The sequence below is a fragment of the Leishmania braziliensis genome, chromosome 35, assembly GCF_000002845.2.
Source record: "Leishmania braziliensis MHOM/BR/75/M2904 complete genome, chromosome 35".
NCBI classification, from domain to species: Eukaryota; Euglenozoa; class Kinetoplastea; order Trypanosomatida; family Trypanosomatidae; genus Leishmania; species Leishmania braziliensis.
This window is the reverse complement of record NC_009326.2, coordinates 1,293,272-1,320,613: the sequence shown is the minus strand read 5'-3', so window position 1 is coordinate 1,320,613 and position 27,342 is coordinate 1,293,272. Positions and strand designations below refer to the sequence as shown.

Sequence of the window (27,342 nt, the reverse complement as noted above, 5' to 3'; positions counted from 1 at the left end):
ACTAAGACTCTTCCAGCTGTATGCAGTGCTTGTTCTGTAGTGCAAAGCCATCTTTCGTTATACCAGCCACTTGGCAGATTGTGGTAAATTCTTTCAAGTGTTAGTGCCTTCCTTTTTCCTTGACTCCCCTTAGTTCTGTGTGCGACCTGGGCGTGAGCACCCAAAAACCTGACGTGCACGAATCTTTCTTCGCCCACCACCACCGCTATTTATTTTCCTCGCGTCGCTTTTTGTGGTACATTTCTCCGTCGTACTGGGGAAACGTAGAGATGAGGCGCTTTACATGTCCTTGAAATCCTCTTTGGTTGGCACTATTTAAGAGGACATGACACCGCTGGCCAGAATGGACAGGACAATCAACCTCGGGCATGGCTTCCTTAGCTTCGGCTCTCCTGGAAGAACTGGATGTCCTTGAATATGCCTATCAGGCGCATATTGCTCACAAGTACTTTTTTCCTCACAGTAACGTAGAGGTTGTCACCCCGCTGTGCAAAAGCTACGCGAAGCTTCTTAGCATGTTCAGCTCTCAAATGTGGTTCTGACGGACGGCATTATACAGGCTCACAACGTTGTAGCTCAGGCTTTGACAATAATGGCAATGCGGACGTTCTCCTTGAGTCATGTTGCGATGCCTCGAACAAGTCACAGGCAAAGGACTGGCAATTCTGTCTCTGACTTACTAAGAGAATTGGCGTGTGCGCCATTCCTGTGACAGCTTTCTGCAGTGAGAAGAGCAAGCCACTCTATGAGAGTTATGTTCGCTTTGCCTGTTGCAAACCACAGTGTGAGCTGCGTACTGCCAGTGAGAGACTCCAAAAGTTGCACGAATATCTTCTCTGAAGCTAGCCTTGGCACAGCCTTCTGTTGCCTTACCTCCCTTCTTTTCAAGTGATAAACCTAGGCGTATTGCTATGGTCGCTCTGTTTTTCTTTTGAAGTCACTCCCCCCTTCTGCCCCCCTTACCATCAGATGACTCACTATTGTGTAGTTGTCGCGGTGCTTGTCCTTCATTAGCGTCACTTATGGTACGCATATGTGTCATTGGAGTTTTTATCCGTCCGGTGAAATCTTCCTTTGATTTCTCTCACCTTTTTTTTGTTATTGTTGCCTTAGGCAAAAGCTAAACGCACTGCTGAAATATCAGCACTTGCTGCGTGGCAGCGCGCTGGCACCCTCACGTGCCGATACCCTCACGTGACTTGCGCACCACTAGGGTAGCTGCATCGAATGCATCTTACAAGCTTCAAAAGCACAACCATAGGCCACTATGATTATAGCGCCACCTCATTCTGGTTGTCATAACGGGCTTTTTTTTAGTACCCGCGCTTTCGCCGAAGCTCACCGCATTCCTAACCTTTCCGCTTCTCTCTCTCTCTCTCTATCTTGGGATTTGAGCACACCTGTGTGTTGCCTCAGTTTACTTACAGGCTTCTTCGCCACGTTTGGTGCCTATTGGCGAATTCCCCCAAAAAGATGTCCTCCCTGCTTATGTGTGCCGAGTCTCAGAAGGTGGCTTCTAAGGCGTGACGAGGCAGACTTGCGCTTAAGGCCTTTCTTCTTTTCTTTTGCCTCATTCATGTCATCTTCCTCTTTATTTTGGTATCTCTTGGCAAGGCTACCCCCATGAAGAAAAGCCAGTTAGAGCGATGGAACTAATAATCAGGGACCGCTTCATCGAGTTTGCTGAGAGGCACACCGCTGTGCACACAAGGTATGGCCGCTCTGAATCCACAGTACCGCAGACGCCAACGGAGAGGCTTTTTATAGTCCCCCTTTGGAGCAGGCTTCCCGCTGATTTCGAAGAAAACGCACTCGCGCTCTCTCATCAAATCAACGAGCTCCACTCGACGCACTTCCTCTTCTTGGAGCCGAAGCTCCGCCGCAAAGAAGAGGAGGACCAGCTGCATACTTTAATTGATAAGCAGACGGCTGAGATTCAAGCCCTTCTCAAGATGTTGGAGCATACGATTGTTGTCGGCGCTCAGCTCAAAACTACATACTCTGAAGAGGAAGTACGCATTGTCAAAAGCATCCAGACGCAGCTAACAACTCGCTTCAAGGAGCTTGCTCTACAGTTCCAGTCCGTCCAGAACATATTTGGAGCACTGTTGCGCCGGCGAGAGCAGAAATCCAACAAGTACACGAAGATTGGAAGCGACGCTGCCTACGAAACTGTCCAGCAAGAGGAGAGAGTTGCGCAATTTCTCCAAATGGGTATCACAGAGCAGGACATACAGGCTCTCCTGATCGAGGATATGCAACGGGATCAAACAAACAAGGAGATCAAGGATATCCTCTATAGTGCCCAAGAGATTCACCGCATGTTCGAGGATCTTCACACCATAGTAGTCGACCAGGGGTCGATGCTGGACAGGATCGATTACAATGTCGACAAGGCACTGGTGAGTGTATCAAAGGCTCAGATCGAACTGGAAAAAAGCTCGCGAAAATCACGGCAACTGCATTCTTATGTGACGGCAGAGCGCCGTACTTTTGTGTACCTCTGCTCAGCAAGCGCCACTGCCACCTGCTTGCACTCTACTTGTTCTCCTCATCGAATACCAAACCAATCCAAAGTAAGTCACTCCTAATCATTGGAGTAACTCAATCACACTTTTGTCTGCGCCGTTTTGGCGAGCAGGTGTCTGAACTGTGATTCTTTCCACTCTCCGCTTTTTTACTGCACCTTTCTCCTAAATGACGTCGTTCTCTTCGCATCACCTACAACTTACTCTCTTCTGCGCTTCAAGTTGTCCGCCTCAATACACCTCGATAGTTGCTCCACTCTTCGGCCGCCACTCTTTCTAGGCTGAAGAGCCCCCCCCCCCCTCTGTCTGGCATTAGAGAATGCGGTCTCTCACCGATGAGGAGACGAAGGAGCTCTTCGACAAGCATGCACAGTACATAGGGGAAAATACAACGCATTTGCTGGAGCGAAAAGGAGAGGAGGAGCACGTACTTCGCCTCCACAGGAATCGTACTTTGGTGCATGCCTCTGCGCCTCGCAACGCTTGCTAGCTGTGTCTCTCCAAGACTAATCTAATGGGCATTGGCGTTTTGTTCGCCAAGGTGACTCACAATGGAAACGTATGCATTCAGGTAACCGCGCTCGAGTACATCGCACAGTACTCACTCTTCAAGATTTGGCTGAAACCGAACCTAATTTCTCATGTTTCTCCTCCACTGTGCTACAACGTGCACAAGAGGAAGAAGACCAACACTAACAGCTCTGCTGGTGTGCAGTAAAGCAGCGCAGCCACGCGTTTCGCTTTCTATCCGGAAAAAAATGAAGAGTGAGCTGATGGATGTTCTCTCTGCTTCTCCCTTTCACCCCCCCCCCCCCAAGGAAGCTACTCAGTCTTAGGTCAATCTGTGTCACTTCCATCTGCTTTGCTCCCAGAATCGGCGCCACTTTTACTTCCTTGTCGCTAGCGGCTTTCTCCATACTTTGTCGCCATCACCCTCATCCTTACCTATGCCACATTCTCTGTCGTCTTTCCTCGCTTAAAGAGTTGCTTCGCTGATACGCCCGTTTCGTTCTTTCATACGCTTGTGTAGACAGCCGAATCTGCGCTTCGCCTTCTTTGTTTCTTCTTTCGTGAGAATGACTGTTTGCGTGTTGGTGGGCCCAAAGCACAACCCTCTGAGGTTAAGAGCGTATCGCTAAAAATTGGGCATACATTTCGAATGAGGTTCGGACAAAGTGGGCCAGGGATGAGTAAGTTACACATGAAGGCGAGCAATATGGCAGGGGACAACGACCAGTTAGGATTGCGTACGAGGCCATGTGGGTGTAACGCAATGGAGCTGGAACTTTCTCCCTTGACACCCCTGTTTATCCACACCTTTGCGCAGCACCACGAATCTCGGGGGAAGTAGTGGAATCCGGTCGCTCTCCATCCGCCACCGACTCCCAAAGAGTTCGAAAACACCCCCCCCCAACCATCTATTTTTGTGTCGCTACGCAGTGGGGTGCTCTTCCTCTTTTTCCGTCTCTCTCATCTGATACGCCAAAGAGGCCGCGACTGCACTCTCTGTGCTCCGAGTTTTTCCGCCTCCTTTTTTTTTAGCCGAGAGGAACTGCCGATAAAGGTGTGAAAAGGCCGAGGATGTTTTATCGTTGCTTCTTTTTCTCCGAGACAGAACACTTGTACTACAACAGTACACAGTATGCTCGCGGCACCCCCATGTGGTCATGATTTCTTCGCCAGGGATGCTTCCTTCTGTACGGTACTCATCCGTCGCTTCATCAATCAGTTTTGTTTCCCTCTCGTTTACACTGTCAGCTTTTCTTTCTCCCTTGAATTGCGCACCCGTCAACGTGTCGCCCTGCGGCTTCCCTGCTCCCAGTGGTTCGGAAGCGAGCCTGCTGACAAGTCGCCTCGCACGTTTTTTTTTTTGAGCGTGTGGAACTGTCTACACGGACTGCGCAACAAAGACTCCCTGCCACTAACTGTAAGTGCACTTGCGAGAGTGCACTAATGCGTCGCGGCCCATCTCGCAAGCAGCCCAGCATTTGATGGTGCGCTCTCCCCCAGAAAGATACCGGAATTCCGTTTGTTCAAAGCCCTGGCGATGTTCCTCCCGTCGCCAGTGGTGGGACAAGGTCAGGCCCCGCCGAACAGTCTGCATGAAGGAAAAGCGCGACCCGCAAGACTGGCGAAAACGTGAAGAAGTTTTCGCCCCCAATGTGGAAGAATACTCAAAAGCGCATCCGACTAGCAGGAGTGGCCGCCATGCACATTACGTTCTTCCGTCTCTTCACCTCTCTACTTTGTTGCGAGACATTCTTTGTGCGTAACACTCATCCATTAACTGCGCTGGTCCGCCTGTCTCTCACCACCATTCCATTTCATTCTTGACTGTGTATGTGTATTCTCACTTATGTTTGTTTTTCGTCTAGTCGTCTTGAAGTGACGGCGTGTGAGGTTGTACTGTGCCGCTGCGTGGGGGGGGGGGGGGGGTAGTGCTTTGGAAAAGACGCGCACTGTCACTGGTGCGGGTTGACTTCGCTTTCTCTTTCCCTCGATCTCGGCCTGTCTCGTACTAAGTGCTTGATGTATCGGACTGTGTAGACGAGATGCCGCCGCCGTCACTGTTGTGTGGCAGATGCGGGGGAAGTGAGTCCGGTAGTGACAGCCTCAGCGTTGACACCTGCTGTAGCTGCGCCTCTGTCACGTTCGCCATGGTCGAGCCCACCATGACCGATGGGCCAATTCTCATCTCAGCTCCCAACTCACCAAGCCGATCATGCGTCGTAGCCGACTTCCACAGCGCTGTCTTTTCCTCCAACACCAGCTTTGCTGGCGGCAACAGCAAGACGGCGGTGTCCGCCACGGCAACGGCAGTGTCGGCAGGTCCTGGACGGAGCACAGAGGCCGCCGACCCAAGCGGCTTCACCTCTGGCGCCCCAGCGACTGCTGCGGCGACTACAGTTGTTGTGAGCGTGATGCCCGCCATCATTGGGTACTTTAGTTCTTCCTTCGGCAGTGGCATCTTTCAAGCAAAGGGGTTTTCTCCGTATGAGATTGGCATCCTCATCTCGGCGAACCCTCTACTAAACATGACACTGCCTCCTGTGCTGAGCTACCTAGCCGACAAGTTCCGCTGTCAGACGGCGATGTTGTTTGTGTGCATCGTCATCGCGACCGTGTCCATGTTCGGGCACACCATCTCCGACAGGCGCGTGCCCACCATATCCTGGTTCCTGTCATGACTGCCTCGCGCATCTCGCTGAGCCCGCTCCTTGACCAGCGCATTCTAATGATGTTTCCGAAGCAAGAGCGGTCCAATGCATGGAGCTACGTCCGCTCCTACGCAGCCTACGGCTGGGGCATCGGGGCATTTGTCGCGTCACTTGTCTTCCTGTACACTGGTAGCTGGGTGGCTGTGACCATGCAGTACTTACTCGGCCAGATCGGCTTGGCGTACAGCATGGTGGTGATAAAACCCTACGAGCGAACTGAGCGCGTGCCGGTGCACTTTGTAGAGGTGCTGAAGGTGCTCAGGGCCAACAAGCGGCTAATGCTATTCTTATTTTCATCGACGATGATGGGCACTGGGTGCAGTTTCATCGACAACTTTCTCTTTCTTGGCGAGCTCGGCGGGTCCGAGGTACTGATGGGCTTCACCGTCGCCCTCACCGCAAGTACCGAAATTCCGCTTTTCCAAATGTCGGCGCGGCTGCGCCAAACACTCACAGAGCGGCAGATAACGGCAATCGCCATGAGTGTCTGGTCATTCCGGGTAGTATGCTACACCATGCTAACAAACGCGTGGGCGGTGCTTCTCATCGTGCCCATGCGCGGTGTGGCCTTTGCCTTCGCTTGGCTACCGTCCCTGCGGATCGTCTCTCGCGCCTTCCCGCTGGGGTTCCCCGGCGGCCGGATCGCTTGCGACCCCCGCGCCGTGTTGCCCCGCCCGCGGAGGCACCCGCGAGGACCACCTGCCCTGCCCCCAGGCCCACGAGGGCGCCATGCCGGCGGGGGGGGGGGGGGGGCAGTGCCGGCCGATCCTTCGGCGGCCGAGATCATAGGCCGGACAGCGGCTCCGCAACCGCGGAAGGCGGCGACTGCAGTTTTTTCCGCCCCTCTGGCGGCGCGGCGCCACCGCGCGGTTTCGGAAAAACGCGTGCGACGGGGGGCGGCCCCCGAAAAAAAAAGAACGATGTGGCCACGGGCGGGCCGCCCCCCGCGCCGAGGCCCCCCCACCACCACCATCCCGGAGGCCGGGCGTTAGAAAACAGCGAAGGAGGCACGACGAGCGACGAATCATCCGATGCCGGCGCGGTGTGTGTACTATTCCCCATCCCCACATTTGCTGAGAATCACATCGGTTGAAATACCACCATGTTTTATTGACACGTTCGTGTTCCTTTCAATCTGGTTGCTTCCTTCGCTTGCTCGAACTGCATGTAGCCCTCCTTTCGGATGGTCAAGATTGAACCCCACAGGGTAAGGGAGCGTTGGCGGTTGGCCGTCCTTCTTCAAAGCACAATGCGCTCCCACGTAGTTTTTACACTATCACTGCCTTTTTTGCACTTACCGTTTTGTTTTCTCTTAGCAGTCGGGCCCTAACAGCCGAAGGACGAAATGCGAAACGCCTTGATCTTTTCCGGTCAAGGGACACACACCAAGGGTATGTGCCTCTCCCTCCTGGATGACCCTGCTGCTGTGCAGGTATGGGAGCGCATGACAGATTGTATGATGCGCAATTATGGCATCTCATTGCAGCATATTATCCAAGAAAATCCTACGAAAATTGTGGCGCGTAGTGACGCCTTTGCTATCGATAAAGTCTACAAGCGGCTCTGTACAGAAGTGCTTAATGTGAAAGAATCTTCACCATGCACCCACACGATCACTCACCCAGATGGCGTCATGCAGTTTACGTACCTGACACAACCGTGTGTTCTTGCTGCACAGCTTCTTGCGTACGAAAATTTGAAGCATAGAAACCCACAGGTATACAACAAAAAACTTTCCTGTATCGCTGGTCACAGCCTAGGCGAATTCACCGCGCTTACAGCTCTTGGTGTCTTTACCCCTGAGGCCGCTGTTGATTTAACCTTCAAGCGCGGTTTGCTCATGGAGAGGGCGTGTGATGGCACCCCACGCAAAAATCGAAGGCTTTTTGCCTGTAGCCCTTGGCGAGCAAAACTCAGCGACAACAGAGAAGTGGTAGATACTTTTTTTTTCACACTTCTTGAGAAGGTTGCGCAATCTCTTGCGCATACATCCTCATTCGTAGAGGTGGTGAACAACAACGTCAGGCATCAGCAGTACGTCGTAGCTGGCGACCTTGTTGGGCTAGCTGTGCTGGGCAAGTGCTTGGACCCGCAATTCCGTGCAAACTGTGCCAACGCTGAGGATGTTGAAGCGCTTGTAAGGGATGCTCTCGCATCCGTCTGTGTCGATAACAGAGACGGCATTGCAAAGGATCCGAACATTCTCAGCGATGGGGATTTTGCAACATCGTCAGCGCAAAAGTACGGCTCGAGATCAACATTTCGTCGGTTCATGAAGGGCGCGGATGATGGCTTTACTCCGTCGCTAGAGGAGCTCACGCACCTCACGCTGGAGGAAGATGGCCGAAGTGGCCTTAAGAAGAAGTCATGGTTTGTTCCTCTTATCGTGGAAGTGCCATTTCATTCGAGCAAGCTTCGACGTGCCATGGACGAATTTCTTCCTGTCGTTCGCACGGCCCTGCCAGACGAGGGGACTCTCCGTGAGCTGTTCTCGATCTCCAACAATAGTATTCTTGATGAGGCGCGCCGTGTTAACCCTTTATGGATTACCAATTTGACAGGAAGAGTATTTGACCCATTTAACAGCGCTTTTCAGCTGAGCGCGCTTGAATACATGGGAAAGGCAAATATCGGCGAGATCCGCCACAAAGGTCGATTCGAGAGCACTCTTGTCATCGATACATTTAACAATGGCGTCGCGGAGGGAAGTGTGCGGGAGATGACTGCTGCAGTGTTGGCAGCTCAGCTTGCTCACCCTGTACAGTGGATAACAGCAATGGAGGAGATTGTGGTTGCGCAAGGATGTTCCCACATACAAGAAGTTTCACCACAGAGAAGCATTTCGGAAATGTTTAGGCGTGCTGTATTTGTTGATGACAATGACCGGAACCGCAGTATTTCTCCCCGGGTCTCCTCATTTCCAGCTGAAGCTCCACTCTTCTAGTTTCTGCTCATTAAGTCCTTTTTCTTTCCCGTGCAGCTATGCATCTTCAACTTCATGGGTTTATCTCATATGCTGAGATGCTTTTCGTTCACAATTCAATATACAGATATATGCATTTTTGAAATCCAAGCCCATCTCGCGTTTTTCTGTTTGACTAACTTCACGGCTCAATGAAAGCACGTACAAAAAGCTTTTCCGAGCTTTCTGGTAATGATTCTGCTAATGCAACCTTTTTGTGTTGCCTGATTCTTGAGTCGCGCACGGAAGTGCATGCGGCCAATGGGAGATAAATAGAAAAGAAGTACAAAAACACGGAAGCGGCTGATGATTTTTCTCAGAGAGCTGTTTCTTTATGAGGCCTTCAAACGCCGCTCTTCTTGCTGTCATTGAGCTTTCTCATTCTCTCTGTCTACCGTTTCTATTGTTCTTCTATTTTTTGCATCTGCTTGCGACCGGGCTTTACTGTGGAAAAAACAACATCGACACCATATTTATCGTAACGAACCCCATTTTTTTTTTATTTTGTTTTGTTATCGGAACGGTTTGCATCAGAGCTCCAAAAACATATGTTCCGGGTCAACCATGTCAAGCGACGGACCTGTGGCCTCTTTTCGCTTACTTCACGCACACTGCTTTGGTGGGGGTACAAGGAAAATGACCTTCACCGTCTTGCACGACAGCGCCCGTGGTGGGAAACAGCTGCTATTTTTACCGGGCTTCTCGCTTTCATAAGTGTAACGAGCGCAGGCCTTTATACTATGAACCGATGGTATCAACGCTGGTTTCCATCAGGAAATGACCTACTCATTCGCGAGGTGATCGATCAGAAGCTGTTTTCAAGGCCTGATTTAGCTGTTGTTGCGGTGCGAATGCTGCTACATCATGCGCTAAGTGGCACACAAACACCATTCGGATGCCCTATTGTAGCACCTGAGAATTATCGGGAAGAGGCTGAGGAGATTGTCGATTTCATTTGGAAACTTAAGAAGGACCAGCCGATGTACACATTTCCCGATTTGTGGGCGATGTTCACGGCAAAGGCAATGGCTCGCCTTGGTGGACCCAATGTAGTACCACTACGTGGTCGTGATGACCCACCTGAGTTTATGACACGTGACGTGCTCCTTGCATTTCCGCGTTCTTTGATTCACGAGGACAACCGAGATGTCCTGAACATGAAGCGTGTTTTATCTCGTCAGGGGTTTTCTGTGGAGCAAGTCGTTGCCTTGATAGGTTGCAGTCGTTGTATTGGGTTCCACGACGCTGCCAACTTTCATACCCGTGAGGAGGTGAAGCCGAAGATGAGGTGGCACCCGAAAGTAATTGGGCCCAGTGGTGACGAGTATCACCTTCCTGGAACGATTCAGAAAACTACCATGGACCCATATGTCTTTGGCTCAGAGTACTTTGATCTTCTACTGGATTACAAGTGGCGTCATCCACGATTTTTTCAGAAGGGAAAGAGTGGCGAGTATAGGTGTAATGCGAAGGAGCGCGCGCGCCAGGTAATCTTACTCGACCCCTATTCTGAGAAATCGTGCGAATTGCAGCGACGCAGGGTGGAGGCTGTTGAGAGAGGACGGGATGGTATTAGTGCGACAGACAAGAGTAACTCAACAGCGCATGGAGGGAGCAGCAGCTCGCTCGATGATAATCGCTGTGATCGCAGCGGAGAGGCCCAGTTCATTCGTGGCGCAACTGGCGCCAAGTGGAGTAACAGTATGGAGGGTGGTAATCGAGAGCCGCAGATCACCGACGATCCCGATTACGAAACTGAGTGTGTGGCCGTATCTGTCGACCCGTGTGAACATGTTTCAATGCGCGGTATAGATGTTATGCTTTTGGACGACGGTCTTACGAAAGGCTGGCTGTATCAGTTTGGGGACAACGAGCTTGAGTTCTACGCTGCCGTATCGGAGGTCATTCTAGACCTTCAAGGTAGGGGTCACAATCTGAATAAGCTCACAATGTGGAAGTGAGCAGATTCATGGTCGCTGAACTAAAAAAAAAAACATCTTTGCTTCTCAGGCATGACTGCGCGTCAACTTTGTTCACATCGATATTCTCGTTGTGATGGATGACCACCTGCACATGTCAAAGGGACAAACGTGCTAGTGTCATGTCGGCCCTTGGTTTGCACTGCTGAAAACAAGGTGTGCAGGAAGAGTTCTGGCACGCCTTCTCGCGCCAGGTGATTCGACGCATTTCTGCAACATGCAACAGGCGAGGAAGGGTGTCTGTCTTGCTCGCTGTGTTACGTCTGGATCAGTTATTTGTTACTTACTCTTCGCAGATTGCTTAGTTTTCTCTTTACATTGATGCCTTCTTTACCTTGAGCGCTCTGTCCCCCTTCTCTTCCATTGCGTCTTTTTTTTTTTGGCTGCTTATCAGAAGTGTTGTTGAGTCTTATTCAAGAGGAGGTGAAGAGACTACAGTTGCACATGTTAGTTTGCCAGCGCGGAGGTAAGCGTCGCACGAAAAAAAAAAAGGAGATTGGTCTCTCCTTGAACCTTTTGCCTTTTTCTCGTTTCTCACTGCTAGCTGTGTGCTTGCGAGACTTTACAGCGCTACGTATGTATCGTACCATTGACACTATTTTTTTTTTTTTTCATTTTTGTTTCTTCTTGCGGTTGTCTTTTCCGCTTGAAGAAAAGAAGACAAAAAAAGAGAACCGTGCGAGTATTTTGCGCATTTATGCTCTGTTTCTGTCCCTGTTCTGGGCTTTTCTTCTCTAGGTGTGCATCACGCTATGTTTTTACTCCGTTGACAGTCTGTCAGTAATGAGCTCCAATGCCCGAAGGGCTGCAAAGTCGGTCGCCTCGGCTGCTGCTGCTACTGTAGATGGGTATCTGCGCAACATGTCGAAGCGGCAGCGCATCCCGGCGGCTGAAGGCGGCCGCGGTACACGACGCAAAATGGCCATGGTAACGTCCGCTAACGTACCTGTTGACCCCACCGAAATGCGTAACGTAACGGAGGAGGACCCGAGAGACTTGGCCGCCAATGTAAACGAGTGGGATGAAGTGGTGCTGCCAATCACCTTTCTGCCTGCCAAGAAGCAAGAGGAAGGTGAAAAAATCAGCTTAGCCAAGAACCTGGCGGACGACGACGAAAGTGAGGTGGTGAAGGACGAGCCAACTTACGCAGTTTCAGTTGTGAAGACAGAAGTGACAGCTACCACACAAAGTGAGACAGTCACTAAAATATCGAGCAAGGTGAAGGCGGAGCTTGTCAACGTGGACGAGGGGGAGGGTGCGAGTGGTCGGCTCTTGATGGAATGGGCGCAACTGCCGCTTGTGGGGCAGTCATGCGCCTCCCATACATGGCGGCAACGCGACCCAACGTATCAATCCATGATGGAGCAGAGGGATTTGCTTGCCGCAAAGCGTCGCTCAGAGCGTATTCAGCGCGTGTGCGAGTCACTTTTCGTACTGCTAGCCGTGTTCATTCGAGCCCGCCTGCTCTGGTGTGAATCATGTCATCCTGGCTTCGTTAAACGGCTTTTCCGGCTCCATGTGCCACGCGAAGAAGCCCCGAAACGCTCGCGCTGCGAAGGTTCATCCGCAAAGGTTAAAGGCGCTTACGTTTTTGTCAAAGCAGTAGCCGCCGCAAAAGTTCTGACGGCGGAGTCTACAAAGCCGTCGTATCGCAAGCCCTCACTCGCCCCAGCGTGGGTGACGTGCGCGAAAGACGTTGTGCAGAATAAAACCTCGGCAGCCGTGAAAATACTCATCGAAACCATCAACAACTACTTCAAGTTGAAGCCGGCGCCTCCAGCTTCGTCGAGTGAGCGTGAAGCGTCTGCCGGTGCCGTTGCGTGCGATGTTGCTCCATCATCTGTGGAGCAGGACTTTTCAGACTGGTCGCTCCCTGTGAAACCACGGTTTCTATTCACGAAGATGGCAGAGTGTCATTACCGTGTCTCCGCGGATGAGCCAGTCGAGTTGCCCCATCCCCTTTACTTCTCTCTTCTTTTTCTGGCATTGGCGCGTGTGGCGGGCCTGAGCTGCCGGCTTGTGGTGGCAAAGCTAGCCAAGACGCCGCTGGAGAAGGCTCGGGCGGCAGCACGTGCCGGCGGCATTACCAATGGGGACAAAGGCGCAATTGAGGGCAGGGGCGACGCCGCGGACGATGAGAGCGAAGAAGGTGCTCGACGGCCGCTGCGAGCTCTTTCCATTTTTCAGGACCGCGAGAAGCGCAAGGCATCTGATCGCACCGGCTCCAGCGGGGCTGCTTCAGCGGGCAAGGGGTCGAAGCGACCGCGATCCTCAGCAGTGATGGCACAAGACATCAAAGAAAGTGAGGAGCTAAAGTCAAAAAAGCTGCCCACTTCATGCTACTGGGTGGAGGTGTGGTCCGCAGAGCGCGAGAGCTTCCTTTCTGTTAATCCATGCCAAGGCTGTGCCACACTCTGGGGTGCATCGTACACGCTGTCGGTGTCTGGTCACGTGGCGGTGGACGCAACACCGCGGTACATTTCCAAGTACAGCACCGCATATACCTACGGTCGTCGCCTCGGTACCTGTCAGCAACACCGATTCTTGTGGCACGACAAACTCTCCTGGGATGACACCCGCGAGCTGTCAGAGGTGCTACGTGCCACTTTCAACGTGGCCGCGCCACACACAAGCGCGTTGGCGCAGCGGCAGCAGCAGCGGGAGAGCCGGCAGCTACACTCCCTTATGTACTCGGAGGCTGTGCCCACAACTCTGAACGCACTTCACCACCACCCACTCTACGTGATAGACTCCGATCTTGCCCGGCATGAAGGGGTGTGGCCGAAGGATGCAAGCACGACGGTGGGAAGTGTGAAGGGCCACATGGTCTACAAGCGTTCCGCTATCGTGAGTCTGCGGTCTCGCGACGGGTGGTTGCATGAGGGGCGCAGCCTGCTCACTGAGGATCAGCCTGCTTACAAGGTTGTGGCGCCGCCCGCCTCTCGCCCATTTGCAGCACCGTCGGCATTTTACTGTCGTTGGCAAACACAGCCATTTGAGCCACTACCGCTCACTGCAGGCAACCCTCCAAGCATTCCGCGTCACGGTCGAACGTCGTGGTACATCTTGCTCGACAAAACCCCGCCGCCGGGGATCGTACACATGACTCAGCCTCAGATATCTCGCGTGGCACGCCGTATGAAGCTAGACTTTGGCCTCGCTGTGGTTGGGTTTGAGCGCCGCCGCACCGATGAGCACCGTCGCGCGCATTGGGAAACCGTCATCAACGGCATTGTTGTCAAGGAAACTGATAGCATTGCACTCCTTCGCGCCTATGAGGAGTGGGTGCAGCTGGTGCAAGAACAGGAGACGTTGAAACGGCGACAGCGTGTGTTCCACTGGTGGCTACTGCTTGCACAGCGTCTACTTTCGCTAAAACGCTTGCAGAATCAGTATGCCAAGGGACTCAGCGCTGGAGCGATGCCGACACAGTGATTAGGGTTGTTTCACGTTTCTTTGTTTTTCGCCACGTGTGCCATTCCCCGATGACGGAGGCACAGCTCAGTGCGTGGTACCTCATGATCCAGCACCCCCACTCTGTGTGGGGAAGCCAGGCAGTCCTCCTCTCCCTGCCAAGGCCGAGCCGCCTCTGGTGGTGGCAGAGTGTCAAACACCCACGACACAGAGGAGGGAGGGTCAGGGCGATGCGTCGCTGTTGATGCCAGTGGTCAGGTCCTGCACGGCGTTGCGTCGGAGCGACCTGCAGCATTGAACACTCCTGTACCATTCATATGATGGGCAGGGGTGTTCACCTGACTCGAGCGTGACCCACCCGGGCCTCGCTGCCCATTGGTGTGAGGGGCCCCCCCCCTCCCCCGAGGGATGCACCGAGTGACGAGCGGCGTGATGGGAGCGGCTGTGAGGCGACCTGGGAAACGGGAGGCGGGTGGGGCTTGCGGCTGAGGCCGTGTCCTGCTGGCTCGTTCTCCGCATTCCTGTACCGCGTGTGTACGGCTGCTTCGCACCACGCGATGGGCCCTGTGGCAGGCCGGGGGTAGGAGGGAATTCAACTCACGTTGTATGGCATAATGAGCATGTCTAAGAAGAACCAAAAAATATACCGATCTGTCGCTATTAGTGCGTCTTTGAAGTTCCTACATTTTAGTCGCGTTTCCTTTTCCTCTTCTCTGCTCGCTGTGCCAGCTGGTGTGCTCTTGGAGCCTTTTTTTTTCGCTGCTGACACACAGTATCCCTTTATACGATTTGTTTAGCGAAGAAAACGATTGTAGTCGCCGAGCGTGGCGAAAACCAATCCGGATAAGGGACGGTGCCGGCTTTCACTAAGTCCACAAACTGATCAAACGGTGGAGCGGCGGTGCTATTGTCACCGTCGCAGAGAACACCTTAATACTTTTGCGAATGCTCAAGGTATTCGAGAAGATGAGCGTAACCATGGCTGAGTCGTCTTGCATTAGCTGGGCCACTCATGTCCACCTTATTGATTCCGTGCAGATCGCCTCATTTCTGCCTTGTGCAGTTGATCACTATTTCACCATTGTCACCTTCTGCACGTATTCTCCCATCTGTGCCTCTTCCTCTGTGTTCCTGTTGCAACAACCACACATCAGCGCACGTGCGTGCCCCACTATTCTTTTTCCTTCGGTGTTTTGTACATGACCGACATTTTTTGATGAGCAAGCTCTTACACCCCCATACGCGCACTCACTCTTCCGCCCACCCATACATATCTCAAACCTCCCCTTTCTATTCTAACTCACTCATTTCATCACGTAGCTCTACGTTACACTTGCCTCGTACCCCTCAACAGAAGAAAACCGAAGGAACGAACACATCCTCGATGTATGCCCAGCATATTCAAGCTGCCCCAAGCAACAAGTTCCCTGTGTTCCAGGGAGTGTCGCCACGCGTGACGGCGCAAACCTATCAGAGTCACCGCGGGGAATATGTCTCCATCATTTTTGAATTGACAGGCCCGGGTGAGTTCAAGTGTGGCGCGACGGGCATGTCGGTAAAGGTGGTTGGTGTGCCGGAGGCAGTGGAGGTGAGCCGCGTCTGCGAGTTTATCTGCTACGTTGATCCCTCCACGGGGGAGCTGACGTACTTTCAGCATGCTATGCTTGATGACGAATTCGACTTTGAGGTGTACCGCCGACTCGTGAGCCTGACGACTAAGGTGCCACAGCTTTTTTAAGCACCTTTACCTGAAAGAAGTAGCGGCAAGATAGCCCCAGCGAACGATGTGATTGCGCAGCGTTAGTGACGGGTGCACGTCACGCTAGGAAGAGGAGATGATGACGAGGTGCTTCGCTGACACCCACACCCACCCACCCACACACTCACTCACTCAGAGGCGCCACACCAAGGCGTATCGTTACTTTCTTTCAGCTGCATCACTCACAGACAGAGGGCAAAGCGCGCTGCTATTTTGTCTCTCTGCTCTTCTCTGTCCTGCATCATAGATGATAGCCATAAACTAGCAAAAACAGAACACCACCAACCGGTGGACCGCTTCAATTGAGGAGAGTCTGTGTTTCTCTCTTTGTCGGTACAGCCTCATCTCACGATGTGTGACATCGAAGACGAACTGCATCTATCCGGAAGAGCACATGACTAGTCAAGCATGCAAGCGCGCGTGTTTTTCTTTCCTCCCTTCTTCCCGTTCCTTTCTATTTTCATATGTGTGCGCGCATGCGGGCCACGGCTCGCTCGAGCTTCCCCCCCCCCCCCCCCCGTGTGTTTGATGCTGTCGGTGATAAAGATCAGAGGGTCTTATTCTCCTTTCCTGCATGAATGTGTGTGTGTGTGTGTGTGTGTGTGTGTGCGTATGTGTGTGCGTGTCAGAACTCACTTGTGCCTGTTCTTTTCTTATCAGTCCATACAGGCTAAAGAATCAGACCAAAGCCGAAGAAAACAAAGGAAAAAGTATGTGCATGAAGCGCAGCGCGCTACTGCAATTTCTCATGCTCAACTGGATACATCTTCTTGCTGTTCTCGCATCGACGCCCTCCTCGTCTTCTAGGAACACAAGCGATACTATCAGCCATGCACTTTTGCTCGCTTACATACACACATTGCGGCTACAGAAGCATGGAAAGGGAAGGGGTTTTTTGTGTTTCTGCCTTGGCTGTAACACATCTACCCCCCACCCCTTGTTCTTTTCGTTTGTGTGATTCGAATACCCAGCCATGAGCTCGTGCCTTGCTTGAGTTTGGCGTGTGCACCTTGTTGTTTGGTCACGTGAGCCCCTCATTCCGCGTTCTGTCCTACTGTCTTTCTCCTTTCATACTTCATGTCCACGTGTGCCTGTTTGTGCATTTGGCGGGTGGGCGCGCTGACATTATGTCACGTGTGTGGTAATGACTGCGCACAGCGAGTACACACAGACACAGAAACACACGCGCGTGCGAAGCAACTTTCACGGCGTTTGGAGAAGATCGGGGTGGGAATCGAATCCACGCGCGGGTGTGGCGCCACAGTTTGCTGCATAATGCAACTTGATGACTGGAGCACGTATCGCGAGACACTGCTTTACGTAAGAGAGCTTGCCTTACTTTTCCCGTCGTTGTGGAGTAGGAATTCGGTGGCAGCGACTTCCTCGCTGCTTTCACATCCCACCTCGTTGGTCTCTCTTGCGTCGGTAAAGCAAGTGGAGGCACCCTTTCTGATGCAATGGATGGCGGCAGCGGCAACAGTATCAGTCGCTTACCATTGTAAAAGTACAGCTGACCATGTTGAGGATGTGGATCATGCCGCTGCTGTCGTAGTGGCGCATTGGACGAGGCTGTTGGGCATGTGGATCGCCTTGCGCGTAGAGCTCTTGTGCAGCAGAAGTGGGGCAGTGCTTATTCCAGTGGAAGAGAAGGAATTGGAGCGCTACAGGCAGTATTTCGTGCCTCTTGCGTGGCCGATGCTGGATCAAGGCATTCGAGAGCGGCTTGTTTCGCATCTGTGCACACTGGCAGAGAAACAAGGAGCGAGACAGCCAATGTGCAGCACCAGCTGCGCCAGTGACATCGCTTCCTCCTGCGTCGCTGTTCTCAGGAGGGATGAGGAAGACGAGCAGAAGCGTGATGAAGTGTGCACGCGAGCCATGGAGGCCACCCAGCGTGTGGCACGCGAGTACCTCCGCATCAGCTGGGACGTATTGCGCCCCAGCAGTGTTCCTGCTACGGTAGACGCGAAGCTGAAGCGACTTTCTGCCCAGCAGAGTCAACGCAATGTCTCTGAAGCTGTCGGTTCTACACCGCGTTCGGCCGTAGTGCATACCAACTGCCTTGGCGATCTCCTACAGGCGCTAGAGCGTTTGCAGTTGCGGCCGCAACGACAACATGTAGACCACGACTTGGCGCCATGGCTCACCTTAACACAGACTGCACTCCTTCATATCGGCTACGACTTACTTACCAAGGTGAGGGCGTCACTGGTCGAGCGCTGCTACTACCTCATCCCCGCCGTTCTGGACTATGAGTTATGCGTGCACTTGTGCGAGGTGACGCTACCGGAAAGCGCAGGATTACAGGCACATGAGAAGGAGCTGACTAGAGTGCAGGGGATATTGCGGCTCACTCTGCAGAGTTTGCTGCAGTCTGCCATTGGCCTGTATCAGCACACCATTGAAGTCTTGTTGGTTGGCTACAAGAAAAAGAGCACTGCCACGTTGTCTGCAAGTCTTACTCCACGGCTTGTGAAGTTGTCAGCGCATCTCTTGCCGAAGAACCCACTCGTCACCCAAGAAGTTGCACAAAATCAGCACACATCCGATGCAGCTTTTGTGTTGGAACCAACCACTCACCCGTGTGCTACCGGTGGTGTCAGCGCATCTGCGGTAATGCGACTCTCAGGACCAGCTTTTGCGGTCCTGGTGGAGGTGCTGGAGCCAACCTGTGATCTACTACAGCGCTACCCCGCGGACTGGAATGGCCTTTCGGCCAGGTCGCTCAAGGGCCCCGATGGGCGCGACCAGGGTGCGACTCGTGGTGCCCACAGAGAAAGTGAAGGAGGGCTGCTCTCGTCTCCACCTCGCCAACAGCATCTGATGAGCTGGCATCCACGGTGCTCTACTACCTTGGATGCACGAAGGGAATTGGTGTCTTTTCTCGAAGCAAAGATGTCCAGCTGTTTTGCCGATGCCGCAGCAGGGTCTGGCGCGGCGGCCAAGAAGGCGCAACGGCAGGCGACCACAGATGCATACCTTCTGGTCACGTACCTCTCCACGTATGGGCCACACCGGCTATAAGCAGAGACAGGGAAGCGCTGGGCGTGTTGTGCGCGCCCTGCACGCTTTCGAGTCAGACTGACCCCTCCCCCGTGCTATCACGCTTCTTTGTGCACGCGCTCGCTACTAGACATGCACAGAAGACAAAGACAACCAAACAGTCGATCAACGAAGACGCACCACTTTAGCACCCTCTCCCCAAAGAAAGTAAAACCAAGTTGATGCAAGTGAGCGAGAGAAGGTGACATGACTCTCCGCTACTTTTTTTCTCATATCTGTCTCTCTTGATTGAGCACCTACATACAAAGCGATCTCCGCTCTCGCATGTGAGCTTTCAGAGATGCAGCTCACATGCAATGTGCCCCGTTGGAACTGTTTTCTTCTCTTAGGATTCTACGCGTGATGGTCGCCACTGTTGTTCTTCTTGGTAGAGGCTCTCTATTGCTTTTCTCTTCCGCTCTTTTTCTTGCTATTTCTTCGTGTACTACCCCAAAGGTGCGCTGCGTCTCAGCTCGTTGGCCAGTGATATCTGTATTCCTTTTCTCGGTTGTGAGTATTCGCCGAGACGCATGCGCGTTTTGCCGTTTTCGATGAGGCACTTCTTCATACTGTGTTGCATCTGAAAAAGCCCGAGGCAACGTCACGTTCACAAGTGAGCATTTTGCCCCTTTCCCTCCACAGAGACGCACAGACGTACCCAGCGTACTTTCCTTTTCTCCTTGTTCTAGCTTTTACAGAAAAGGACATGAAACCATCAACAGCGAGAGGGCCAAACATGTGCTCCAATGCTGCCAAGAAGTCGTTCCGTCCACCTTTCAAACACACAGTTCTGTGCCACAGTGCAGCATCCACTCACGCAGTGACGCGACAGCTCTACCGCAGCCAGGCGTTTGCGCCACATGCAGCGTCTTCCTTTGCAGATGACTCCTGTGCAGCAACTCTCTCGTCAACTCCCGCTTCCCACGCACCAGGTACGGCTGCCGCGGTTTCCGAGGTCTTCACAACTCCTAAGACGGCACCGGAAGGCGACGTCAACACTCTGTCGCGAGACGTGACAACCGATCCTCTCCCCAGCGCTGAGGCTGCAATTGCCCTCGTGAAGTGTGCGTCTTCACGTCGGCAGCTGCAGCAGAGCATTGATTCTCGCCAAGCGGAGCTTGCAGGTACAAAAGTGTGGTCTCTGGTAGCGGGCACGTTGCATTGGGTGACCGTTTCGCAGGCGGCACTGAAGCACTTGGCGGACGCTCAGACAGCGGGCCAGGTGGAGCGAGTATTGTCAGAGCTTCGCATTGACCCGCCGTCAGTGCTATTCTCCGTGGAGGAAGGCAGCTTCTGTCACCCATGAACGAACACCCACTTCTGCACGCGTGCCCCCGTAAGGTTGACGAGGTGAGGCATGTGAGATGCTGCCGCTAGCTGCGCTTTACCAAAAAAAAAAAATGAAGTGAAAAGAGAGGATAATACCCCTCCCCCCCAAATACCACAAAGACGACAAACCGCCTTTACCTTGATGAACCGCACTTCGGCGATTATCTCGCCGCTTCTTCTCTCTTCCACCTCCTCCTTTATTATGATTTTTTTTTTTGCGTCACTGCTGCTGTTTGCTGCTCTTGGTATCTTCTTTCCCTTTCTCTTGTGTGTGTGTGTGTGTTATTTGTTTGCCCCCCACGCACGAAAGCAATCAAGTATGCGGATGATTTGTGGCCGGGCACAAGTCCCGAGAACAGCACATGAATTGGCTGGAATGCGGTACCAACTGTGGCGTCCTCGTAGTACGCGTCCTGGTGATGCGCGTCGATAAAGCTTCCGTCGCACTCTAGTCCTGCACCCACCCCCTCTTTTATCAGCAGTAGGTGAATCGGGCCAAGTTGCGCACATGCCCAGTGTCACTGATGCTGTGTGTTATGATTTCCTACTCTTGTGATTCTCTTCTTCCCTGGTGATACACGTAGAAAGAAAATGGGGGGAGGCCTTTCTCTTCTTTATCTACCGTTAACTCTGCTCCTTTTTTTTTTCCTCTTGTCTTCTCACTTTCACAATCCCAGTGAACGGAGGGCGCAGGAGTGGCTGTGTGATGTCGCAGGCAAGGTTCTACACTAGACGCCTCGCCTTGGGGGCTGCAGCAAGAGCTGGGCGGCGCGAGACAGCCTACCTAAGAGCTGTTGTGCAAGTGGCGCCACACGTCATGGTTCTGGCCTCTCCTGTCATTACACTCCGGCGAACTTTGCACTTTTCCAGCACCCCAACCAGCTTGTGCTCTCCGTCTCCGTTACCGCTTGATGCGCTGGTGGATGAGGTTAGTCCCTATGTGCCGACAACATTCACTTCAATTCAGCAAATCTTACGTCAGCTTCCGCCAGAGCTGATGGAGCGCGTGTGTGATCCCGTCTGCGGTGGATTATGGCCCCTCTTGTCTCGCTACAGGGAGCGCTTTGAAAGTAAAATGATCGGGCAGGTGCACGTGGTGCGCAGTCGCCATAAGCAGAGACAGTCCGCACCGCCGCATCGCCGGCTCAATGCGGGTGACGTAGTGAGACAACCATTAGCAGTCCCGTCGTCCTTGTGCAGTAGTCTGACTACTAAAGCATCAGAGTCTAACTCGGTTGCCGCCCGGGCTATTCTCACTGAGCTTCAGCAACTGTTCCCGAACTATCTCGTGCCAGTCAAGGCCCTCTGGGCGACTGTCCCGGAGGCCGAAGAGCAGCTGATGAGGCGCCGGGTACTCGATGCTCTTTGGTCGCCACAGCACAGAGGATGGCTCATCTTTCACGAGCACCCAGCACACTGCGCCTCCCGCAACACTTCAGCAGATGCAGCGGAGTTAACTCACGTGTATGAGCATGGGTATGTGCAACTGCGACTCGACCCTGTGGTGGGCGATAACGGTGCCGCAGCACCAACGCAGCAGTCGCCGAACGCGCGGATGGCGGGGCATGAGGTGCAGCCGTACGAGTGGTACAGGGTGGCGCGTGTGCTGCCGACCATAGCAACGGAGCTGCTCTTCACAGGTGAACTGCAAAGGCAGGCAACCCTTCTCTTGCCACCCGGACGAGATGTCTGGCATGTTTTGTTAAGCGCGCCTGCTCTCTTCGAGCTTCACTATGTAGTCCCCACGGCTGGTGAGAGCGTGCAGCAGTCGCGCGCACCGTCCCTCTCTGCGGATGACTCATCTTCAGCGCCTCTCTGCGCAGCATATGACGCCACGCTGCCGCCATCCTTCTGCGCCTCCGTGTACGTGCGCTTTCGGCTTGAGGAGCGTTTCGTTCCACCAGACATGGCGGGCGGGAACGAGACGAGCATACTACGCGAGCTGGAGACGCTTACTGCGGACCGGGCGGCAAGTGTATGCGGCCTCAGTGCGCGCCAGCGACGCCGCAAGCGCAAGCTGCAGCGCCAGCTTGCCTACCTGCGCAACCCAACCCCGTACTTCGACGAGCGGGTCCTAGCACAGCATCTCTTTGACCTTCTTCCGCTGCGTGATGGGGTGCACCAATCGGCGCTCTTAGGGTCGTTGCCGCAGACTGCCGTGCAAGCTTTTCCTCAAAATGTGGCGAAGCTCCTTCAAGCGCGGAGTGATTTGTTTCACCTGTCCGATGCAAGGCATGGCGTCCTGGTGCAGCGTGCCGATGCCCCCAAAGTTGCCCAGCGCTCCATCGAGAGTGTTACTGGGGAGGAAATACTCCTGCACCTCTTTTCCACCTATTCGCTCCGTAGCGATCCGCAAGAAGGGACGACGATCAGTCGAAGTCTCCCGCGACTGCCGCGGCTCGTGCGTGAGCGTCTTTTCACCATGCAGGACATCGTGACTGAAGTGCTGATACTGTACCCTGACAAGGTGGAGGTACTCGCGTGCCGGTCGCCGAGCATCTCATCCCTCTCGTCGTCCTCGTCGCCGCACACCAGCGAGGATGATGAGCGTGCTCTGCGTGAGTTGCGGACCGTCCGTGGTCGCCGTGATTTTTTGGTTCCATTCCGTTTTGTGGGGGAGTGGCAGGACAAGCTGACGGAGAAGTACGTGAAGCAGCAAGAGAAGGACAGGATGAAGAGTATTCGTGCTCGTCAGAGCAGTGCAGTCAGTCATCATTCACCGCCTCGATACTGAGACCAGCATTCTCGAAATGGTACGACTGGAGAGGACCAACTATGATGTCTTTCTGCAATTCAGGGATGTTGCGTGAGGTGCAGAATGCGATTGGGCTGTAGCTGCTGTCTGTTTCTTTCCTATTGTGTGTGTGTGTGTGCATGTGTTCTTAATTGCCTTTTCGAATGACGCTCCACATTGGGAGAGCCAAGTTTTGAGCATTCCTGCAGCTGCCGTGTACAGGCACACGCGTGTGTGTGAGGACGCCTCAACAAGCACCATCTTTTTGTCACCCTCACACATCCGCACATCCACTTATATATGCAGGTCTGGCTACCCCAGCTTTGTCGTTGCACCGTTACTCCATTCACGTGAAGGGTCAACTAAACGGCAGCCACAAGCGCTTGACTTGGCCTATCGATACTCAAATGTGCTGTGTGTTTGGAAATGACGCGCATCACGGGAGCTGGAGGCTGAGGCCTGCTTCTTTCCGTCTCCGCTGAGGGGCTTTGGCTGTGGCGTCTTGACAACGCACCTGCTTGGCTACCACATCTCTCTCTTTTGTGTGCGCGTGGATTTGCACTATCCCCGGCTTTCCTCTCTCGTCCTTGGTGGTGTCTGACCCCTCTTCGCTTGCTCACTCCCTGAGCTTTACTCGTTTTTTTTTTCCCTGCTGGTGACCTGTCGCTTTATTTACCCTCCATTTCCTTCGCTTCACTGACCATCTGACCTGACCTGCTCTTCTTCCCGCTTGAAATCAGGTGCGCTCGCGCACTGTCTAAGACACAGCGAGTCCATTGCAGGAGCCCCAGACAGGGGTCCGCACAAATCGCGCACATGCGCATACACCCACTTTCGTATCGTCATCACCGATCTTGCACACCGCTTACCGCTGAAGAGCTGAAACTCTCTCGAAAAGTGCTCTTTGCCGGCACGCCTGCGTTGTCTTTATCCCCGCCTCTCTTGGTTCTTTTTTTTTTCTACGGAACGAGACGAAGGGAAATCCACGCGCATCTCAATCTCACCTGGTAGGCGACGAAGGCTGACCGCATCAAAACTGGTGCTTGTCGACGCCCCTTTCAATGAAAAAAATCCGAATGACTGCCGCCTCTATACACCACGCAAACCTCGAGAGAAAAGAGAATGCCTGATGCGGCTACAGCTGCTGTGCCCCAGCGCGAGTCCATCTGGACGCTGTTCAAGCAACAGCGTCTACCGGCGTGGCAACCCATCTTGACACCGTTGCACTCGATTCTGTGCCTCTTTGCGGTCGCAACTGTATGCTTTCCGCTGAGCCTGTCGCTCTTTCAAGCGAACGCGTCTGCAGCAGACATTACGGTGCGCTACGACAACCAGCAGCAATGTTCGTTTGGGTACAACAACACAGGTGCCTTTCGGTATGAGACGTCACCAGAGAGCGTGTGGCAGACGGGATGCATAACGGATGTCTCATTCCGCGTAGACAAGCACCTTAAAGCCCCTGTGTATGTCTACTACGGCCTTGACAACTTCTACCAGAACCACCGTCGGTTCTCCAAGTCCAAAAGTGACGCCCAGCTGGCCGGGCAGCACGTCTCCGCTGCGGCCATTGCCTCTGCCACGTCACCTCTCACGTACCCCGGTGAGTTGTGCCATGCTGGCGATCGAGGAATTCGCCTCTTGGACACCTTTTATCACTACAGCGATTTCGTGTATGTACCAGCTGGACTGATACCATGGTCTATGTTCAACGACACGTTCACCCTGTACCACGTCACTCACCACGAGGCCAGCGCTGCGACGGCACCGGCGCTGCGGCTAATCTGCAACGGCAGCGCCTTTTCGCGCTTCACCAACGAGCCGCTTGAGGATGCCGGCCGCTGCCACAAAAAAGGCATTGCCTGGACGTCGGACGCAAAGGTCAAGTACAAGAAACCGTACTTCCCCCCGCCGTCGTCGCCGCAACCCGTATGGAGCGCACCACAGTGGGCCTACGAGGCCGAGGACGGCGATGTGAACCCCAGCCCTCCTTCCCGCATGCCGTCCGACAACGCCTATTTCAACAAAGGCTGGTACGCCGGTGAGCCTGGCCACCGCATCCCGGTCACGACGGACGAAGACTTGATGGTCTGGGCACGCGTGGCGTCGCTGCCCAAGTTTAGGAAGCTGTATCGAGTCATTGACGAAGACCTGGTACCGGGCACATATCTGATGCGCATCCACGAGCATTTCGACGCGGCCAGCTTCGGCGGCGAAAAGAGCTTCTCACTAGCGACAATGTCATGGCTTGGTGGCCGTAACAGTTTCATGGCGTGGATGTACTTGGTCATCGGTGTCGTCTCAACCGTCAGCGGCGTATCATTTCTGTGCATTTACCACTGGTACGGCGACCGAGCTTTGTTCGCCCTGGCGACGCTACTGAAGGGCGATTAAGACATCCTTCTCCAGTCGTGCGCATCTCTCTTTCGTTCCTTGTGGTTGCAGAGGTGACGGTATGCTCGCGTGGCCCAGATGAAGTGAGAGGGTGGCGAGTTGTTCGACGCACCCATGTCGACGCTTTGGTGTTGTTGTTTTGGGCTCCATCCTCATGCGCTTTTTTTGTGCTCACTCATTGTCCTCTGTTTGTTTCGCTTTATTTGTCCGCCCGCTTTGCGCCTTGTTTGCGATTTCTTAACGAACCGATGCTTTTTTCCTCATTTTCACTGCCTCTCCTCTTGTGTCTGTGTTGTGTCTTCCTGTTGTCGAGCCACCGCGGGAGAAGCCATGCCACAGCTGCAGCGTCGCGAGTTGGCCACCCCGTCCTGAAGAGAAGAGGTGGCCTACATGGCGCACGCGTGCGCGCGTTTGCGCTGTACTTTCGTCGTGGCACAGGCTCCGGGACAACAAAATGAAAAAAAAAAGACAAGGAGAGTATACGCGCTTCACGCCAGTGCTCTCATTCATCTCTAAAGGTGCGCGCTTTTGATCCTCGATACAGAAAACTAGTTGTGTTGTGTCGCGCTGTTTCATTTTTCATGAGGAGGGGGAGGGGCGGGGCAGGCACTTCGATATCGCCAGTACAGTCGGTGACGGGTGTCTTTTTTCCTCCCCCATTCTCTGTAAATGACCACTCCCCCATTTCGGGACTGCACGCTGCGTCATCCACTTCCGCACAGCCTCTCTCTGTTCCTCCGCATTGCTTTCTCCTTCCTCTATTCATGCGAAGTTGGTGCGACACGCATTTTGCCCTCTCTTCCCCTTTTTTACATTTGCTTACTCGTGTTGAAACGGAGGAACCCGAGTCAAGACGGGCTCCGCACCTTCTACGCGCCTTCCAGGGATTACCTCCGCCCTCTCTCCTCCTTTCTTTTTTTTTTTCCAATAGCCATGACGCTGGACTTCGATGTGGACGATGCACCAACCTTCCCTGAGCTTGTGCGCGATGCTCGCTGCGATGTCATGAAAGGTCGCGCGATGTCTGCGTGCTGGTCAGAGCTGGCTGATCAGCATACATTCTTCAAGGACATCGCCAAAGAGGGTCGCATTCGTGCCGAAACCTTCGCTGCTGTGCTGGCTGCTGTCCAAGGGATCTGCCAAGCAGTGCAGCGTGTCGATCTCTTCAACTCCGAGGTTGAGGTACCTTCATTGGCTTGCACTTCCCCCTTTTCGTCGCCGGCTCAAGGAGCAGCCGGGGGCACGTGGCCTGGTAGCCGACTTGAAGAGGCGCAGACGCTCGCGCAGGTCGCCCGTGCATATCTCAATCTGTACTGCTCTACACCAATCCCGACGCGTGCAGAATGGGTTAGCTCGCTGCAGTTTCTTTTTCTTCAGTCCCTGAACGCGGTTAGCACAGAAGCCAATGGCGCCAGTGCACCTTGCCCCGATGGCGATGTGGATGCTGTCCTCACTACACCCACATCTTCAACTTTGGGGCGCTACTTGACAAAGCTGCGTCAGAGAGTGGATGGTGTCCTGAAGGAGTTGCCTGAGAGCGAGGTAGATGGGAATGATGGTAGTTTTGTCGAGGATGAACTGAGAGAGCTGCTGCTATGCTGCATGACGGTTGGGCGACGTGTGGCACGGGCGACCACGCTTCCCTCTTCAGACGCGTGTCTGACGCGCGAGATGGTGAAGGCGCTTCAGGACTTTGTGGGGAGCTCGACGCTGGAGTGGTGAAGTTCCATGTGACAGGGCCAGCAGAAGAAGGGAAGGAGCGCAGTGCGCTGCTATGACCAATGAGCGACGGGAACCATTTTCAATCCGCTCCCCCCGGCTCTTTATCTCTACGTCTTCACCTTTAGAAGCGGAAAACTGATCTGTAAGGCTTCTCTGCCGTGTGCTTTGATTCGAGTAACATTGCTAAAAGCAAAAGTCCGCAAAAGGCAAAGTCGTCAGTAGAAGATGCGAAGGAGTAGTAAAGATGGAAGTTCATTTTTTTCT

General features: G+C 53.6%; 11 protein-coding genes across 11 annotated transcripts; all 11 read left to right on the top strand.

Moving 5' to 3' along the window:
- Positions 1–1,646: 1,646 nt before the first annotated feature.
- On the top strand, positions 1,647–2,591 carry LBRM_34_3400 (QA-SNARE protein putative; the record flags this gene model as incomplete). Its single annotated transcript, XM_001568396.1, has 1 exon — positions 1,647–2,591. The coding sequence occupies one exon, from the start codon at positions 1,647–1,649 to the stop codon at positions 2,589–2,591; it is 945 nt and encodes a 314-aa protein (XP_001568446.1).
- A 3,121-nt stretch (positions 2,592–5,712) lies between these two features.
- Positions 5,713–6,738, top strand: LBRM_34_3390 (conserved hypothetical protein; the record flags this gene model as incomplete). The annotated part of the gene is made up of 1 exon (XM_001568395.1): positions 5,713–6,738. One exon carries the CDS (start codon positions 5,713–5,715, stop codon positions 6,736–6,738), a length of 1,026 nt encoding a protein of 341 aa, XP_001568445.1.
- Positions 6,739–7,091: 353 nt separating this feature from the next.
- LBRM_34_3380 (conserved hypothetical protein) lies at positions 7,092–8,690 on the top strand (the record flags this gene model as incomplete). The annotated part of the gene is made up of 1 exon (XM_001568394.1): positions 7,092–8,690. The coding sequence occupies one exon, from the start codon at positions 7,092–7,094 to the stop codon at positions 8,688–8,690; it is 1,599 nt and encodes a 532-aa protein (XP_001568444.1).
- Positions 8,691–10,066: 1,376 nt separating this feature from the next.
- LBRM_34_3370 (conserved hypothetical protein) lies at positions 10,067–10,669 on the top strand (the record flags this gene model as incomplete). Its single annotated transcript, XM_001568393.1, has 1 exon — positions 10,067–10,669. One exon carries the CDS (start codon positions 10,067–10,069, stop codon positions 10,667–10,669), a length of 603 nt encoding a protein of 200 aa, XP_001568443.1.
- A 936-nt stretch (positions 10,670–11,605) lies between these two features.
- On the top strand, positions 11,606–14,122 carry LBRM_34_3360 (putative DNA-repair protein; the record flags this gene model as incomplete). Its single annotated transcript, XM_001568392.2, has 1 exon — positions 11,606–14,122. One exon carries the CDS (start codon positions 11,606–11,608, stop codon positions 14,120–14,122), a length of 2,517 nt encoding a protein of 838 aa, XP_001568442.2.
- Positions 14,123–15,485: 1,363 nt separating this feature from the next.
- On the top strand, positions 15,486–15,839 carry LBRM_34_3350 (conserved hypothetical protein; the record flags this gene model as incomplete). Its single annotated transcript, XM_001568391.1, has 1 exon — positions 15,486–15,839. The coding sequence occupies one exon, from the start codon at positions 15,486–15,488 to the stop codon at positions 15,837–15,839; it is 354 nt and encodes a 117-aa protein (XP_001568441.1).
- Positions 15,840–17,135: 1,296 nt separating this feature from the next.
- LBRM_34_3340 (conserved hypothetical protein) lies at positions 17,136–18,884 on the top strand (the record flags this gene model as incomplete). The annotated part of the gene is made up of 1 exon (XM_001568390.1): positions 17,136–18,884. One exon carries the CDS (start codon positions 17,136–17,138, stop codon positions 18,882–18,884), a length of 1,749 nt encoding a protein of 582 aa, XP_001568440.1.
- A 754-nt stretch (positions 18,885–19,638) lies between these two features.
- On the top strand, positions 19,639–20,208 carry LBRM_34_3330 (hypothetical protein, unknown function; the record flags this gene model as incomplete). Its single annotated transcript, XM_001568389.1, has 1 exon — positions 19,639–20,208. One exon carries the CDS (start codon positions 19,639–19,641, stop codon positions 20,206–20,208), a length of 570 nt encoding a protein of 189 aa, XP_001568439.1.
- Positions 20,209–21,048: 840 nt separating this feature from the next.
- On the top strand, positions 21,049–22,965 carry LBRM_34_3320 (conserved hypothetical protein; the record flags this gene model as incomplete). The annotated part of the gene is made up of 1 exon (XM_001568388.1): positions 21,049–22,965. One exon carries the CDS (start codon positions 21,049–21,051, stop codon positions 22,963–22,965), a length of 1,917 nt encoding a protein of 638 aa, XP_001568438.1.
- Positions 22,966–24,087: 1,122 nt separating this feature from the next.
- LBRM_34_3310 (conserved hypothetical protein) lies at positions 24,088–25,356 on the top strand (the record flags this gene model as incomplete). Its single annotated transcript, XM_001568387.1, has 1 exon — positions 24,088–25,356. One exon carries the CDS (start codon positions 24,088–24,090, stop codon positions 25,354–25,356), a length of 1,269 nt encoding a protein of 422 aa, XP_001568437.1.
- A 933-nt stretch (positions 25,357–26,289) lies between these two features.
- Positions 26,290–27,078, top strand: LBRM_34_3300 (conserved hypothetical protein; the record flags this gene model as incomplete). The annotated part of the gene is made up of 1 exon (XM_001568386.1): positions 26,290–27,078. The coding sequence occupies one exon, from the start codon at positions 26,290–26,292 to the stop codon at positions 27,076–27,078; it is 789 nt and encodes a 262-aa protein (XP_001568436.1).
- Positions 27,079–27,342: the final 264 nt, after the last annotated feature.